Source organism: Mastigoproctus giganteus, chromosome 3, assembly GCF_048544385.1.
Source record: "Mastigoproctus giganteus isolate SK-2022 chromosome 3, ASM4854438v1, whole genome shotgun sequence".
NCBI lineage: Eukaryota > Metazoa > Arthropoda > Arachnida > Uropygi > Thelyphonidae > Mastigoproctus > Mastigoproctus giganteus.
The window spans coordinates 144,764,014-144,782,851 of record NC_143577.1 but is presented as its reverse complement, the minus strand read 5'-3'; the positions used below and the strand labels follow the sequence as shown (position 1 = coordinate 144,782,851).

Here is an 18,838-nt window from a genome sequence, read left to right as displayed (position 1 = left end):
AATTCTAATTGGTTTGGCTTCAGCCAGCAGGTGGTTGATTTTAAGAACGAACTTCCACATGTTGTGGAATTGAGTAGTTAGAATAAATTCAAGAACGAACTTGACAAATTATTGGAAGAGATGGACAGGTTATTTGGAAGCTTTTTTTTATGGTGATGTTTTATAAGCATGCTTTCTTGCATTGTATTCCACTACTACTACTAGTAATGGTATCTATTGACAGTCATATCTAGCATACAGTGCAATGCAGCTTTGAAAGCCAGTAAATCAGAACAATCAGCATTAAGAACTAATACTATCATTATAAAAAAAAAAAAAAACCCTATGAACTATCATTGTAAAAGAAAAATGGATGATGGGCATAAACTTTTAGACATATATGAAGCCTACTAATTGACCATTCTACTATCCATGGTCTGTGATGATACTTCCTGTTTCTGAGATGCTGTACAATAAAACTACAGTATATCAAATTGCTCATAACACTTTGTATTCTGGAAAAGCTGTAAGGCTGATATTATGTTAAAAGACAATCTGATGTGCATTCAGGAATTTAAAATTATAACCAAGATAAAATGGTAACCACGAAAACTGACATACCTATAGCTCTATGGATATGGCCCTCTTACTTCCTACATCGCAATTTGATTACAACTTTATTCTCCTAGTGAACAGGCTTTATAAAGAATAACTAGGTACAATTACGGTAGGTGGCTGTCCCAACGAATAAGGACCACCCTGAGGACACAGGTTGTAAGACAACTGTGCTGGTTCTATAGCTGTGAATTGGGAGGTTCAGCTAGGATAATGACAGTGAACTGGAAATTTTACACATCTACACAAAAATTGTGCACATTACATCCTATTGGTTCCAACAATGTCTAGCTGTTTTTCACTTCTCTTCTTGTGGTGAGGTCTGGTAGCTGGTATTCTCATGATTGGTGAGTAACCGTTTCTTTGTTTCATTTTATATTGTTTTTTTGAGGATGTTGATGTTTGATCCTTGTTTTATGTTTAAAGAATGATCACTAAAAATCCTGATGAAGAAACTCCTTGAAGGTTCTTCTTTTGTAATTTTGATCAGTGGTGAGTACAGTTGTATCTTTGAATCCCCAAAGATTCTCACATTGGATGCCATGGTAGGTTGTATCCAATTTGTTCGACCTACCATACAGTGCATCCTGTGTTTATCCAGTCTGAATTGAAGCCACTGATGCAGGTGACCACACAACTGCACCTTATGTAGTATATAGGCCCTCTGGGATTGTTGTCAGGTATTTTTAGGCATATTTTTTTAAGGGATGTTGAACTACTGTAGAATGTGGCCCCACCTTGTGTTTTGGTGGGTTTCTTCCCCAACTATATTAATAGTGGCTCATGTCCAGAAAAGTCCAGTGTAAGAAAAAAATCCAGATTTATTCAGTAATACTTTGTATTGCTAAACTGTATCAATGATAAACATTCCATGCCATTTACATATGATATTCTATTAAAATATACTTGCCTGTGATATTCCAAATTCAATTTAAAGTTTGGCTGGAATGTTGCATTTACATAAGTGAGAAATGTTTCTGGGAACTGGTGCATACTATCCAAATCATACACCAAAGTTTCACTATTATCCGGTGGAACATGCAGAAGTATCACATGATAGTCCTACAAAATGGAGAGGAAAAAAAAAACTTTAATTAATGTAAGTAATGCAATTTTAAGAAAAGAAATTAAAGTTATAAAGTATGATCATTTAACAGTGATAAATTCTGAAAGGAAATGAGATGTGGAAGTTGCTTCTTCCACATCATTACAGATAAACTAAATTTAACATTAATATCTAATCTGGAATAGTTGTTACACAATATTATATATTTAATATATTCTTAGAGAGGGGGGGGGGAGAGTCAAACTTATATAAAATAAAAATTTGTTTCCCTGATGACACTAAAAGAAACATTGAATTGACTTTACTAAGTTCATCTACAAAGGTAAGCTTTTGGTAATGGTGCCATTAGCAGGCTTCAACAAATTGTCTCAGGATCTAGGCACCACCCTGCAAAAACCTAGTTGCCAGATATGTGTGGGTTTTTTTTTTTTTTGGGGGGGGGGGGAGTTAGCACACTAAAAAAAAGTCTACTGGAACAACCATTATATGGAAAACTATTCATGCAAGAGGGTAGTTCATGCTTCACACAACATCTTATGGAAAATATCACAGAGCACATCTTGGGAAGTCCACTAGAGGGCGTCGATGTGAACAGTTGCATGCTGTCTAGCTGCGCTTGATGTAGGTGGCAGAATATTACCACTAGGGGAGAACAAAGTAAATTTCATCGTATACGGAGGAAGATGACAATCGCGGCCACTGTGCCTTGGTGAACATCAGTACCAAATTTCAAGCGCAACATAGAATATAATAATGGCTATCAGCATTTCAAAGGTAAGTATTCATGTCACCCCTTAGCAATTACAAGGTAAGTGAGTTTATTGTATTACTTTACAATAAACTCACTTTTACTTTTACTGTATTTGTCTATTTCTGAGCTGTTTTTGTCGCTTCACGTTCGCTATGGTCATTGCCATGATGATAATTTAGTGACATATGGCACTTTTTTTTCAGTTCAGAACTTTACCAATAGTAATTATTTTGGGGCTAGAAATGTTGAAATATGGGTTTTTAGACCAAGGAATCTATCTAACTATAATTTATTTTATGTTTTTACATAGATCTCAAGTGACTTTCTTTGTTATTGATGATTTTCGTGAATGTTTCTTTACCCACCCCCAAAACTTCAGATAGCTGAAACTTGGGTTGTAGTGGGAATATTACTACAAAATTAGTACAGGAATACCTCACATAGCGCGGTTTCGAACAGCGCTGGTTTCACTATAGCGCGGTTTACAAATTGAAAAAAAATTAACTGCGTTACGCACCAATACATTTGGTATGTATGTATTATAATGCCAGCACATAGGCCAATGAGTTATGGATTCAAGGCTATTCTGACTGTTGTCGAAACTCCCATTATACACAGACTATGCTAGCATTCATACATTAGTAAACACTCTAGATTCCGAGCGGTGAGGTCGTTGATTGTGTGAAAGCTGTACAAATATTTTTCGCTGTGTATTTTTATTAAAAATTATTTTAAAAAACCTTACACCTTTATACACAAATATGAGTGGAAAGAAGAAATTTAATGGTGCTGAGTGTTCTTCTAGATCCAAACATTGAACAAGGTATGAAAGTAAGGCAGGCGTTACAAAATGACATTCAATGTTATGAAGAGATGTATGCAGATAAAAAGAAGAAAAAAACTGTGCAAACTAAGCTGATCAGTTAATTTTCAAAATAAAAATACAGTACATACTTCACTTATATTCTTTTGGTATATACATACTGCAATAAAAATCATTTCTACTGTACTTACTAGTATTTTTCATTTTTATCATTTTAGTTTCTTTTTTTGCAAGAACTTCGTGTGCATCAATTTATTGTAAACAAACACCTATATATTTTTGCAACTCAACCCATATAATCAAATTGTCGGAACGCATTACATTAAAATACATACTAATAATACCTCGATCAGTGCGGTATTTTTTTTGGCATGAATTAACCGCGCTATGCGAGGTATTCCTGTATTGAATTATTTGCCTGGATATCTGTCATCTGGTTTATATTTAGTACAATCAGTAGAACTAAGAAAAATGTAAGAAAAAAAATGGCTGTAGAAACATCAGGATCAAACCCTGACTTAGAAATGGAAGATCTTCCTATAATAGAAATTAGTAGAATGAGTGAAAATACACCAATGATGATGTGCTGAGACAACTGCTCACCAGGGCCATCGAGTACTAAAAGAGCAAGAAAAGGATAGGTATAACCAGTAATTGTGGAGAGTCAGGAAAAAGCTGAAACAGAGGAAATAAATCAGCTGGGTATACTTGCAAGCATAGAAGATCCCATTAAACAGGCAATGACTACCAAGTTACACTTGGAAAACCTGATGGCCTAAAACAGAATCATGGCAGCAACAGATAGTAAACTGGTGGGCAGTTTTAGAAGGAAAACTGATTGATTAATCTTCCAAATTAGCATTAGCATTACTGGAGGCATTTGATGCAAGAAAGCAAGTTTATGCAGCATCGGCCAAAAAAAAAAATAAAAAATAAATAAAAAGTAACCACTTCCACTTCACCCCTCTGTTCGTTCGAAATACCTGTCCAGCTGAGCCTTAAACTTATTTAGGCTATCAACTTCCACGACAAGGAATGGAAGTCTGTTCCACCAACCAACCACCCGCTGGCTAAAGGCAAATTTCCTCACGTCTATCCTACATCTGTCCTTCCTCAATTTGAATTTATGCCCTCTCAGGTGATTATTCTGAGCAAGAGGACGAATCCCATCAGCATTGAGCATGCTCAAACCATTCAAGGCTTTATACACCTCTATCAAATCACCTCGCTGGTGCCTAGTCTCCAGACACTGTAATTTGCAAAACTTAAGCCTTTCTTCGTAAGAGCACCCCTTTGTTCCATTCACTAATCGTGTTGCCCTTCTCTGTACTCGTTCCAGCATCTCTATATCCTTCTTGAAATGAGGCCTCCAGACCTGTATACAGTACTCTAGGTGTGGCCTGACCATTGCCTTATACAAGGGAATAATCACCTCCTTATCCCTGTTAGAAAAATTCCTATATATCATTGACACTACACCATGAGATACTCTTGCAGCCCCGTCTGCACTGCTCAGAGAACTTCATATCTGCCTGCACAACCACCCCCAGGTCCCTTTCATTCTCTACCACTGTCAGTGTAGTACCACAGAGTTGATACGTTGTTCTGGGGTTGCTGTTTCCCATATGTAGTACTTCACATTTGTCAATGTTAAACTTCATTTGCCACCTCTCAGCCCATCTGCTCAACCTTTCCAGATCCTGTTGCAGTAGCATAGTGTCAGTAGTGTCCTTGACAACCCTGCCAACCTTCGTATCGTCTGCAAACTTGGACATTAAGCTTGATATACCATCTTCAATATCATTTATAAATACAGAAAACAATAATGGACCCAATACTGAACCCTGAGGGACTCCACTAATAACATTAGTCCACGATGAGCAGTGCCCATTGATTACCACTTTCTGTCTTTTCCCCCTCAACCACCCTTTTATCCATAGCAGCAATTTGCCTCCAATGCCACACTGCTCCAATTTGTGCAGCAGTCTTCCATGTGCAACAGTATCAAAAGCCTTTCTAAGATCCAAGTATATAATATCAAAGTTATTCCCTGCATCCAGTTCTTTTGTGAATGCATCATAGTATCCAATCAAACTGGTCAGGCAAGACTTCCCCTTAACAAAACCATGCTGTGTCTGAGCTATAACTGAAGTCTTGTCTAGATGATGCTGCAATGCTTCTTTAACCAGTGCCTCCATTAATTTTCCGGGAACAGAAGTTAAACTAACAGGTCTATAATTACTTGTGTTGCCCTTTGATCCTCCTTTGTGAATTGGGGTCACATTTACACATCTCCAGTCCATGGGTACTTCCCCTGAGTCCAAGGAAGCTCTCATAATTATGGCTAAGGGTTTGCTTACTTCCTTTGCTGCCTCCTTTAATATAACTGGATAGATCCCATCCACCCTTGAGGTTGTCACAGACATTCTCTCAGATATGCCAGACAAGCTGTTCTTGCTACCTGGGAGTCTAAAACGCTGATGGAACTGATATTCGGGTGACACTCAAGTCAAAGTGGACCCAATTTCGGCGAAGTCCGGACGGTCTATGACAGCCAAATCCTCTGCTTGCACCTTCACGATGGTGGGACTGTTAGTAATCCTAGGTATAACTTTCATGCACAAGTACATGGTGGATGACCACCCAGGTGTGAAGCAACGTAAGCAGGGGTCGAGGTGTGGCGCCCACACCACATGGAGGAATGCCGCCCCTCTATGTTACCAGGCAGCTAGGTGGTAGATGACTCTCATCAACCGGTGAAATACCACCACTTTGCTTATTGGAGGCTTGAAGTGGTGGAACCCATGTTTAGTCTCTAGAGCTAAGTTCCGGCCAACCCTTCCCTATCTCATCCACCATGCAGTATGATTGATGATTTTTGAGGTTATGATGAATGTCGTGGCGAGATCCAATATTCCTTACATTTCGAGGGTACAGCTCTAAAACGGTGTTCGCAGGCCGGCCGCTAGTTAGTACACCGGACTGAACCTATTGGTAACTCTCTAGGAAGCTTCCGGATCAGCTAGTGTATAATCTTGCTACCTCTACTCTGCCAGATAGTGACTGGAGGGAGTCCAAGTAGTGTGTATGCGGGGAGCATTGTCGAGGCCACGTTATGTCAAGGATCTGGGTATATTCTTACCACATGTACGCCATATCCAAAAATTTCATTACTTCATAGAGCATGTCCCACCCACTTTTTCTTACTATTGAATACACCATGAATTGTCAAAATAATAGAGCAAGCTTATCTGCGAAAAGATCTAAACCTCCCAAGGACTTCCTAATTCATTTCACAAATATACGTGGTCTCAATTCTAATCTCAACGATGTCCATTTCCACTTGCAGTCTTCCAAACCCCATGTACTTTTTCTGACTGAATCTCAGTTATCAGTTGATTCAACTACTGCTCATCTCAGATGTCCAAATTATTTGCTGTATGATTCCTTTCGTCTCAAAGGTGGTACTTGTGCATATGTCCATTCTGATATTCCCTGTCAGAGACTTGGCAATTTGGAATCCCCTCTCTTTGATCTTCACTGGCTTAAAATCTCTCTACCTCATTGTGTAAAATTCATCTGTTGTCTCTACCGTTCTCCCAACTCCACTAATCACTTGGAGCTCTTTGACTTCCTCTCTTTGCAACTTGACTTTCTCCAGTCCAACTTTCCTAACAGTGAGGTAATTTTCTTTGGTGATTTTAACGTTCACAACTCCAGCTGGCTTCCGTTTTCTAGTCACACCGACCCAGCAGGTCGAGATGCTGAGGCTTTTGCAATTACTAATGACCTAGCACAGATTGTTCATTTACCTACAAGAATACCGGACAATCCTAATCATACAGCCAATACGCTTGATCTTTTTCTCACAAACAACCCTTCTAAGTACAAGGTTGAAGTGAGAGGTCCTTTAGGCACTTCAGATCACAACTTGGTGATTGCCTCTTCTCCAATGGAACCTTTATCTCATGGCTATTCCCAACCTCGTATTGTTTGGCATTGCAAGAATGCAAAATGGGATGACCTGCGAGACTTCTTTTCTTCTTTTCCTTGGTCTGATTACTGTTTCAAAACTTCTGATGTCAACGTTTGCTCAGATCGTGTCAGTGAAATTATTCTTGAAGGAATGGAATCCTTTATCCCACACTCCACTTTAAAACCTCGTCCTTTATCTAAACCTTGGGTTTCCAATAAATGTGCTAAGGCTGTCCAAAAGAAAAACGTTGCATATCGTAATTGGCTTGTTTCTAATTCTTCAGTTTCATTTTCTGCCTACACCAAAGCTCGCAACAATTGTAAAGCAGTTATTAATCAGTCCAAACTAGAGTTTGAACAGGCTAAGAGTAGAAAACTTGCTTCTTGCTCTAATGGTAGCCGAGCATTCTGGTCTCTTGCCAAAGCTATTGGCCGCAACTTTTGCCCATCTCTGCTCCCACCTCTGTCCAAACCAGATGGTTCTGTTGTCACTTCAGCCAAGGATAAAAAAAAAAGCTGACCTGCTAGCATCCCATTTTTCTTTGAGCTCATGTATTAATGATCTTGGTAAAACACCTCCCACCATTCCCAACATGCTCCATTCAATGCCTCCTGTGGTCTTCCAATAAAAGGATATTAGAAGGATTTTGATGAATCTTGATGCTAAGAAAGCTCCAGGTCCCGATGGTATTTCTCCACGTTCTCAAAACCTGTGCTCCTGAACTTACTCCTATTCTTTGCCGCCTTTTTTCACTTTCTTATTCCAAAGGTGTTTTTCCTTCTGCTTGGAAATTTGCTCATATCCAGCCAGTTCCTAAAAAGGGTGACAAATCCCTCCCATCCAATTATCGTCCCATTGCAATTACTTCTACTCTTTCTAAAGTAATGGAGAAATCAATTAACCGCCAACTCTTAAACCACCTAGAATCCTTCCGTATGATCAACGATCGTCAGTATGGATTCCGTCAGTGTCGATCCACCGGTGATATTCTGGCTTATGTTACCCATTTATGGACTAATCCAATGGAAAGGTTCGGTGAAACACAAGTAGTTGCTCTTGACATCTCAAAGGCTTTTGATCGTGTTTGGCATAAAGCTCTTCTAAACAAGCTTCCATCTTATGGTTTGCCAGCTGTTTTTAGTAATTGGTTATTCAGTTTTCTCACTGATCGCTCACTGAGGGTGATGGTAGATGTCTCTCTGTCTTCTAACTTCTCCACTAATGCTGGTGTCCCCCAAGGTTCAGTTCTTTCCCCCACTCTTTTCCTCTTGTATATCAATGACCTTCTTCCATTGACTGGAAATCCTATCCATAGTTTTGCCGATGATAGCACATTGCATTCAACTTTCCATTTTGAGAAACCTTGTCCTGCTCAATCAGCTGTAACTTCTCGGAAATCTGCTACCAATTCCTTAAATGCCGATCTTCAGGTAATTCTCCAGTGGGGCAAAGACAACTTAGTTGATTTCAACCTTTCTAAAACTCAATCTTGTCTTATATCTCGCAAAAAGGATTCTTCTGCTCCTATGCTTATCTTTAGTGACACTCCGATTTCTAGGCAAAATGATATATCTCTTTTGGGGATTACCCTGACTTCTAATCTCTCTCTCTTGGCACAAGCATATTACAAATATTGCTTCCTCTGCATCTAAAAAACTTGGTTTTCTCTTTCTCTTTCCCAAACAGCTGCTCACTCTGTATAAATCGCAAATCCGCCCTGCCATGGAATATTGTTCCCACATCTGGGGTCGTGCCCCCAAAACCTCTCTCAGGCTTCTTGATTCCATTCAGAAGAGGGCAGTTAGGTTAATTAATGATTCATCTCTAACAGAGTCTCTCCGCTCGCTGTCTCATAGACGCACTGTTTCTGCTGCATGCCTCTTCTACAGATACTTCCATGGGCACTGTTCTTCTGAATTGGCTTCTATAATTCCCGCTCTCTCTTTCAAAACAGTCCGAACACGTGCCGCCACCAGCCAACATCCATTTACTGTCCAACTTCAAACCCACAGAACCAACTTTTCATCTTCCTCATTTATCCATTCAACTGCCGTTTTCTGGAACAACCTTCCTTCATACGTATTTCCTGAAAATTACAATCTACAGAAGTTCAAGTCCAATATCAACAAATATCTTCTTTCGTCTTCTCAACCTCCAACCCAAGCACGGTACTAAGTACTATAGGTTATAATACCTCTCGTGTTTGGGGTTCTCATTAAAAAAAAAAAAAAAAAAAAAAAAAACCCCAGGTGCCTTTCTTGTATTTATCTTCAACAATTTCTCCTCCACTTTACTGTCAGTTATTACAAGATTCTCTAGCTTACTGCCAGAGTTGAATACACCTCTGGCATTCCCCTCGCTGAATAACTCCTCATGTGTGAATGTCGATGCAAAATATTCATTTAGTTTGTTAGCTACCTGAGCAGGATCATCAACAGTTGACCCATCGATATCAAAGCATTGTTTCCCAGCAGGTGAGTTAGTGATAAGGGTTCTTGCATTTGCGACAGAGAGCGGAAAGTATGATTTCTGATGTGAGAATGAATTGAACAGTCTAAGAGAATATGGCGGACTGCAAGTTGTGATGAACAATGCATGCATATAGGAGGATCATCACCCATGAACAGGAACAGGTGGGTCAGGTGTGTGCGCCCTATGCGGACTCTTGCCAGTATTACCTCTTCATGGCTCTTTCGCCTGTAGCTGGAGTTCCATAGTTGTGGTTCACGTTTAATTTCAAACAATTTATTGTTCATGTGGGTCTTCCAAATGTTTAAACACTGGTCTCTACAGATATGTCGGATATGTGTTAGTAAATCTATATAGGGTACTTGGTAAGATGGAGGTGCGGTACTGTCTGGATGTTTGGCTGCCTGGTCTGCTGTTTCGTTACCTACAATGCCAGCATGGGGGGGGGCACATGTCCATACCCTGAATCTGCCTATGCATGTATGCACTGCTGCACTGCCACTTTATTAGGTACACCCCTGCTGTGCACACAAATCGCAAGTCACATGACCACAATTGTGGATATAACTTAAGTATCAGTTAAGTGTACACACCGTAGGAAGAATGGGGAAAAGGAGTGATCTAACGGACTTTGAACGTGGCATGGTAGTAGGTGCAAGACATGCTGGACAAAGCATCTCTGAAATGGCAGTTCTTCTGAACTTTTCACGCTATTGGTTGTTTGGTTTTTAATTAAGCAACTAAGGCCATATTACTCCGGGGATATGCGATGGTCATTCCCTGGCCTTTCCGTATCCTCCTATTTGGTGATCACGGGCTCGAACCCCGGTCTAATCAAGAAGTGTGTGCTACGCACTACTGCTCCTGCCCACCTGGTTACAGAGGTGCCAACTTTTCACGCACCCACAGTTTCAAGGGTATATCGAGAATGGTGCAACGAACAGAAAACATCCTCTCAACGGCACTCCTGTGGGAGAAAACTGCTTGTTGATGAGAGCTGTCAGAGGAGGATGGCTAGAATTGTGCAAGCAAACAGACGGGCCACAATGTCACACATCAGATCAGAATACAACCTTGGTGTGCAGAACAAAATATCGCAACGGACCACTAGTCGCACTTTGTCGCGAATGGGCTACAACAGCCGACGGCCACATTGCGTACCTTTGTTATCAATGAAGAACGAGAGAGAGAGAGAGAGAGAGAGAGAGAGAGAGAGAGAGAGAGAGAGAGAGAGAGAGAGAGCACGCCTCTTGTGGGCACAGCAACATCAGCATTGGACTATCGAGGATTGGAAACAGTTGCTTGGTTTGACGAGTTGAAGTTTCTGGTGCATCATGTTGATGGAAGGCTCAGAATTTGGCGAAAACAACATGAATCCATGGACCCGTCATGTCTGACGACTACTGTGAAAGGTGATGGGGCAGTGTTATAGTGTGGGGAATGTTTTCTTGGCACAGTTGGGTTCATTGATACCCACAGATTCAGGTCTGAATGCCACATCGTTGCTGACCAAGTTGATCCGTTCATGTTATTTATCCTCAGTCAGATGGTACTTCCAGGAACATGACAATGACTTTTCTTTGTTGCAGTGGCCCACTCAGTCTGCAGATCTCAATCCTATTGAACATCTCTGGTATGAGCTGGAAAAGGCTGTTCACTGCAGGCCTACACCTCCATCGAATCTCAAGGAACTGCGCGACACACGTCTGCATGGTACTCCATTCCTGCACGTTTTCAGCATCTTGTTCAATCCATGCCTAGAAAAATTCAGGCTGTTTTGAAAGCTAAAGTAGGCTCAACATGCTACTAGGTAGGTGTACCTAATAAAGTGGCAGCACAGTGTATGTACATACATATATGTCCTTTCTGTACACATGGTACTCCTCATATTCAAATTCTCAATCCTTTATATCTGAGTGACACCATGTCTTTGATATCCCTACAATATCCACATTAGATGATTTGATTACTACTTCAAAGTCATCAAATTTATTTACTATACTTGCACCTGTTCTTACTCTTATCCTAACACAGCCCACTTATTTACCATTTAGCACAAGCTCCTTGATGATCTTAATGATACTAGCAGGTACAAGTTTATTACTTTGTCCTCTGTAGCGATAAAATTTCAATTCATAATTTATCCAAATTGGTAAGGTTATTTCCATATAGCTAGTTCTCTAAGAATAAGTTATACCATGATAAAGTGATGAGCGAATATAGAGTTTGGATTATATTCTAGCTGGTTCCGCAGCTAGACAAGTTCAGACCCTCAAGTGATGCTAGCATTACTGTGTGACGCTTTGTTATTTTTATGATATTTTAGTTGATACACTAAACCAGTGGTGTGCAAACTGTGGAGTGCAACCCCTAGAGGGGTTGCCAGATAAATGAAAGTGGTAGCGGAAATTTTTAAATAAATTTTTTTTTTGTGCATATAAAAGCTACTGTTGTTACTAAACCTGTTGTTAAAATTACTTTTTCAATACTGTACATTAGAAATCTTACTACTGGAACTAAGTCTGAGATACGAATGAACCCTACTGCTTCTGTAATTTGCCTTAATTTGCTCACTGACCATGGACACAAAAAGCGGCTGACTGATGCAGCTTCTCAATATATGTTAATACTTCTCAATACAACTCAGCAATGAGTAGCACCGAGAAGTACTATTCAATTAATCCCTTTAGCTCTTAATTTGTGCTTGCTATGCAGCAGTAAATATATACAGCAAGTGTGTTGCACATGTGCTTTACATTGCTTTGTAATTTGGTGCTTTCATACAGCTTGGATGTGTTTTTCATTCTTCTGCTACTTTTTCTATTGCACGTTTCATTATTATTATCGTTGTTTTTAAGAAGAAAAAAAATACATATTTTACCATGGACAACTGGGTAATCAGAACAAAAAGGCCGAGGAGTGACGACAATAATATTGCTATATGTACTTCAGAATAAGGTAAGAAATATTATATCATGTGAAAACCAATGTTATTTCAAGTGAAGTGCAACCACCAATTTCTGGTAGAGAGCCATCATATTCCAAATCAAAAGGAACGAAAAAGAATAGAAAATATCAAGAGGAATTTATGATGTTGTTGTTATTTGGTTTTTAGGAGCATTAGCAACTAAGGCCATATTGCTCTGGGATATGCGGTGGTCCTTCCCTGACCTTTCCGCATCCTCTGTATTTGGTGGTCACGGGCTTGAACCCCGGTCTAATCAAGAAGCGTGTGCAACCCACTGCTGCTCCTACCCACCGGGCTACAGAGGCGGCCAGGAATTTATGAAGTACGGCTTCACCTACAGTGTTGTTGATGATGAGCAACATCCTTTGTGCGTAATATGCTACGAAAAACTGGCTAACGAAAGCATGAAACCTGTTAAATTAAAAAGACACTTATGAAACATCCAGAGCTAATAAAAAAAGCCATGCCGACGCCATACAAGGTCAGAAATCTTTCATGAAGACACATACGGCAGTTCCTTGTAAAGCTTTAACGGCATTGTTAGAAGTTTCGTATTTAATAGGAAAAAATTTGAAATCACATACTATTGCTAAATCCCTTGTTCTCCCTTCTGCAATAAAAATGATTTCAATTATGCATGGAGAAAAGTACATCAACAATTTAAAAACCATTCCTCTGTCCAGAGACACAGTCTCGCGGTGTATTGCAGTTATCACGGACAACATAAAATTCAATTTATTAAATCGATTGAGAGAAAGTCCAATTTTTGCAATGCAGTTAGATGAATCCACAGATATTTCAAACCTTGCTCAACTAATTGTATATGTCAGATACTGCTACGAGGGAGATATTTTGGAGGATTTTCTATTTTGCAAAGCTTTGGAAGGAAGAATGATGGGCGAGAATATTTTTGATGTTATAAATATTTTCTTTCAAACAAATAATCTGACGTGGAAGAACTGTGTTGCGATTTGTACTGATGGTGCAGCTGCATTAACAGGAGAAAATAGAGGTTTAAAGGGCAAAGTAAAGGAAGTTGCTCCAAATACAGTTTTTAATCATTGCATTATACATAGGGAAGCATTAGTAGTGAAGGAAATGCAAACTGATTTGTACGAAGTTTTGAAAGATGCAGTAAGTGTGATCAATTTTATTAAAAGTAGAATCTTAAATAGCAGAATTTTCACTATACTTTGTAATGAAATGGGATCCGCTTATGAAACGCTTCTTTTATATATGAGAGTGACGTGGTTGTCCAGTGGTAAAGTGTTGCGACGTCTTTTTGACCTCAAACATGAAGTTTTGTTTTTATCAGATACAAATCAGAACCTTTCCCAATTGTTTACAAATCAAAAATGGCTTGGAAAACTTAGTTACCTTGTTGATATATTTGAAAAACTTAATGATTTAAATTTAAGTCTTCAAGGACAGGGAACAAATATATTAATACTCATTAATACTAGAAGCTTTCAAAGGGAAGCTTAATCTTCGGAAAACTGAATTTGAGCGTAATAACATTGAAATGGTCCCATGTTTTTCTGATTTTGTTAATAGCAGTAATATTGACATGTTACAATTTAGAGATATCATTGCCACCCACCTGACAATGCTAATTAAGAATTTTTCCAAACGATTTCATGTTTCTTCAGAAAAAAAAGTTGTATTGGATTCGTGATCCCTTTGCTTTTGATATTTCTTCATGCCCCGAAATTACCATTGTGCAAAAGGAAGATCTTATCGACCTGTCGTGTGACGAAGCAGTACGTGCTCATTTCAACATTACGACTTGTGAAAAATTTTGGCTTTCTCTTCGATACGAGTATCCAGAATTATCAAAAATGGCGATATGAACATTTCTACCTTTCGGGTCTACATATTTATGTTAGGTTGGTTTCTCAAAATTAACAGCTATAAAAATAAAACAGCACTTGACCCAGAAGATGACATGAGATTAGCAATTTCAAATATTGAGCCAAATATGGACCAAATATTATCGGTTATTCATGCTCATCCTTCTCATTAATTGTTTTGTTATTGTTAATTTTTTATTGTTTTGCTATTATTCATTTTTTTATTGTTTTGCTATTATTCGTTTTTTTATTGTTTTGCTATTATTCGTTTTTTATTGGTTTGTAATTTTAATTGAAGAATAAGAATTTGATTTGTTTTTTTACTGTATTCAATTAAGCAATTATTTTAATGTGCAAATTAAAAAGAAAGAAATGTTTTATTCCTTTCTCGGTACTCGAATAAAATTGTCTACTCTATAATTTATAAAATGCTATTTTTTCTCTAAAAATCTGGTCATCCCACCTCTGTATTTACATGGGGGTCGCATCAATTTTATATTTAATAAAGGGGGTTGCGAGCAAAATAAGTTTGTGCACCACTGCACTAAACTATCAATACAGCAATTATTCAACTTACCCAAACAGCTAAATGGTCTTCTCCAGTTCCAGTTTTTTGTCCCCAAAGGGGTACCTAACAATAAATTACAAAATAAGTTACTCCATTTTTAAAACATAAAAAAAAAAAAAAAAAAAAATTATTATAATGGTTATAATTATTCTTAATTCAGACTTTCATCTTTAAAACAGAAATTTTAAAAATTCTCACAAAGTAGTAGAACTTTTCTGGATTTACTGGATGACTGGATTATGCCAGCATATTACAGAGGCAGCAAGAGAAAGCAATATTCTGGATCTGATTAACAGCAAAAACTCTGTACAGATTAAGAATATGCAGAGAAAGGAACTACTATGCACAGGTGAACATAATGATATTGATGTGGAATTTACAACAGAGATATAACTACTGACAGACTAAACTGACGGGATTTTGCTTCTTAAAGGCAACTACAGAGATCTTGGACAAGTGAAAAGTGTGTTAGTTGTCTGACAGCACCAAGGATTTCCCCATCTCAGTGTTGTGTACTCTGTATAGGCTACAGATTTTAAAAATTGTGTAGGGAGTGAAAGGATGTGTAGTGTTGTATACCATTGCTCCCCACCATTACCAGACTTTGCCACAGGGAGGCAGGTCAGGTACCCAGTAGATTTTATTTTGTACTCTGGCAGGACCTGCCACCTAGTTTCTGAAGATTTCAGTGGCAAGGGCCTATGTGGAAAAAAAAAGAGGGGGGGGATAAATGCTAGAATAGAAAAGGCTAAGAGAGGTTTATGTAACCATGGTTTAAACTTGGGCATTATTAATTTGATAAATTGTGTGGGGCATACACTGGCAAGTTAGACAGAGTAGAAGAGGTGACTGAAGTCTGGGGGGTAAAGAGAGGTATGGAGACGATAGAGAAAGCAACCCCAGAAAGTCAGTGAGGCAGGCGCATGCCCCACAAGGCAGAAGCAGGTGGCAGGGGGGAAGGAGACAGGGATCCATCTACCCCCTCCACCTGCCAGGCAGGGGAGTAGACCTTGGACAGTAAAGTTCCTTTCAGTGGGACAAACTGATGATGTTACCAACTGCAAATTCCAAATGGGAAGCATTCAGGAAAGTAATCAGAGAGGCTTCTAAAATTCTTACATCAACTAACAGATATTGTTCAAGGTTTAGAGCTTGAACAATGGATGTCAGACGAATGACAAGATTAGTGGTAGAGAAGAAAAATATACGATTTATATAAATTAGCAGGTGAAATGGAATCTTACAATAAGCATGGACTAGTCTGCAATCTGGTCACCAAGAGTAAGCTCAGGCAAGATTATCAGAAGTCTTTGGCTAAAAGGATGCAAAGAAAAGGAGCAAAGAATTCTTTGTTCCTTTAACTTTAGTTAAAACTAAAAGGAAAGGGATCAACAACACTGGCCCAATAGATATAATTGGCATAATTACTGATGATCCTGCTCAGATTTCTGAAAAGTAGATAAATATTTTGCAGCTATATTCATGCATGAAGAAGTTTTTCAGGATGGAAACACCACAAGTACATTAAGTTATAACTGGGAAGCTAAATGATTGTTATAACTAAGAAAAAAGCAAAAGAGAAACTGCTAGAGCTTAAAGTAAATAATGCACCCAGGGTTGAGTTGCAGTTCTATTAAAGGAAGCAGCAAAACAGGTAAACAAACCCTTGGCCATAATTATGAGCGTATCCTTGGATTCAGATTGGAAATGAACCAATATCTATCCTATTCATAAAGGGAATCAAGAGGCAACATGAGCAATTATAGCACCTGTAAGCTTGACTTATGTTCCAAGGAAAATAATGAATGGAGTCAGTAGTTAAAGAAGTACTGAAGGATCATCTCAACAGGATTGGAATTATACAGCATGGGTTTGTTGTTGGGGAGTGGGGTATCAAAAACTTTTGGTACCATTCCACAGGAAAGACTACCATACAAATTGGAGCAGGATCAATAGATGAAAATTAGTGCTAAAGGGATGGTTGAGTGGCAGAAAACATTGAGTGTTTTCTGCCACTCAAGCATCCATAAATGGGCATTGCTCTTCTTGGACTATAGTTATTAGTGGGCTCCTCAGAGTTTAATGCTGTACCCCTTTACTATTTAGAATATTTATTAACAATACTGATGAAGGCACCTCAAATTACTGTCTAGGTTTGCAAACAATACAAAGGTTGGGGAGGGGGAGGTGGCTAATGACAGGCATCAGGGCATCTTACTGCAGCAAGACCTAAAAAAATTATGGAAATGGAGTGAGAATTAACAATGGTAAATACAAGGTACTAGTGCACATGATACTACTGCAGCAGTCATCTCAGAAAAACATACCACTCAAGGTGATTTTTTTTTTTTTATGTAAACCCCAAACACGAGAGGTATAACCTATAGTACTTAGTACCGTGCTTGGGTTCGAGGTTGAGAAGACGAAAGAAGATATTTGTTAACATTGGACTTGAACTTCTGTAGACTAATTTTCAGGAAATACATATGAAGGAAGGTTGTTCCAGAAAAACAGCAGTTGAATGAATAAACGAGGAAGCTGAAAAGTTGGTTCTGTGAGTTTGATGTGGGACAGTAAATGGATGTTCGCCGGTGGCGGCACGTGTTTGGACTGTTTTTGAAAGAGAGAGCGAGAATTATAGAAGCCAATTCAGAAGAACAGTGCCCATGGAAGTATCTGTAGAAGAGGCATGCAGCAGAAACAGTACATCTATGAGACAGCAAGTGGAGAGACTGTTAGAGATGAATCATTAATTAACCTAACGGGTGAAACCTAAGAAAGGGTGCAAGAATATTTGCTGATGCTATCGAGGCAGTGTTAGGTGGGTCGGAAACATGCTAGCTTGGGGGGGAGACAAAGACTAATAGATTAACAGTAGCCACTGACAGAGGTGAAAGAGATTCTTCCACTGCGTCTATTGGAATGAGCAAAAGCCTGAAAAACAAGATGCAGGATATTTCAGAGACTGCTGGGAGCCATTGCGGTACAAGTAAACACATGGATTGTGTTAGAGTAGCTAAGAATAGAAACAGGTGCATGTATACTTGAGTGTACACCAATGCAAGGAGTTTAGTAAATAAATTTGATGAATTTGAGGTATTGCTCAAAACATCGAAGGCAGATATTGTTCGGATTTCAGAGACGTGGTGTCACACAGATATCAGGAATGCAGAATTGGAATTTGGGGAGTACAACGTCTACAGAAAGGATAGATAGGATAGGAAGGGAGGAGGGGGTATGCTATTAATTAAGAAACACATAAAATCCAAGGAAGTGAAGCCAGTCGACATCACTGGACAGTGCAGTGTCGATTCAGTTTGGTGTGACATAAGCATTGGGAGATCAAAATTGAGAGTAGGAGTGTGCTATATGCCTAATGACTCTGATGAGTATAATAAGAAATTGTACAGGGAAATAGAGTGGGCCCGTAAATCAGAGAGTTCTATAATGGGGGATTTTAATTTCCCAGATATTGACTGGAATTTGGGGGCTGGTCACTCACAAACTAGCAAGACTTTTGTGGATTTATTGGATGATTGTTTTCAACATCAGCATGTTCAGGAGGCAACCAGAGGGAATAATACTCTTGATTTGATTATCAGTAGTGATTCTTCATGCATTAAGAATCTGCAGATAAATGAACCACTAGGTGGCAGTGATAACAGTGTGTTGAAGTGGGATTTACTCAAAGAGGTAACTACCATTAGGGGTAAAGGGAAGGGTTATTGCTTTCGTAAAGGCGACTATGATGGACTGAGACAGTATTTAAATTC

At 38.9% G+C, this 18,838-nt stretch overlaps 1 protein-coding gene across 2 annotated transcripts in view; it reads right to left on the bottom strand.

The window, feature by feature from the left end:
• The window catches only part of tun (N-terminal glutamine amidase tungus), a 100,853-nt gene that overhangs the window by 33,527 nt on the left and 48,488 nt on the right, over positions 1-18,838 (bottom strand). For both annotated transcript variants that reach the window (XR_016546788.1, XM_090370691.1), the window contains exons 3-4: positions 15,075-15,128; positions 1,505-1,656 (exon numbers count right to left, since the gene is read on the bottom strand). Coding sequence is in view for 1 of the 2 variants with exons in the window: in XM_090370691.1 (XP_090226817.1) it covers positions 1,505-1,656; positions 15,075-15,128 (206 nt within the window). In the remaining variant the exon portion in view is untranslated. The remainder of the gene's footprint in view (positions 1-1,504; positions 1,657-15,074; positions 15,129-18,838) is intronic.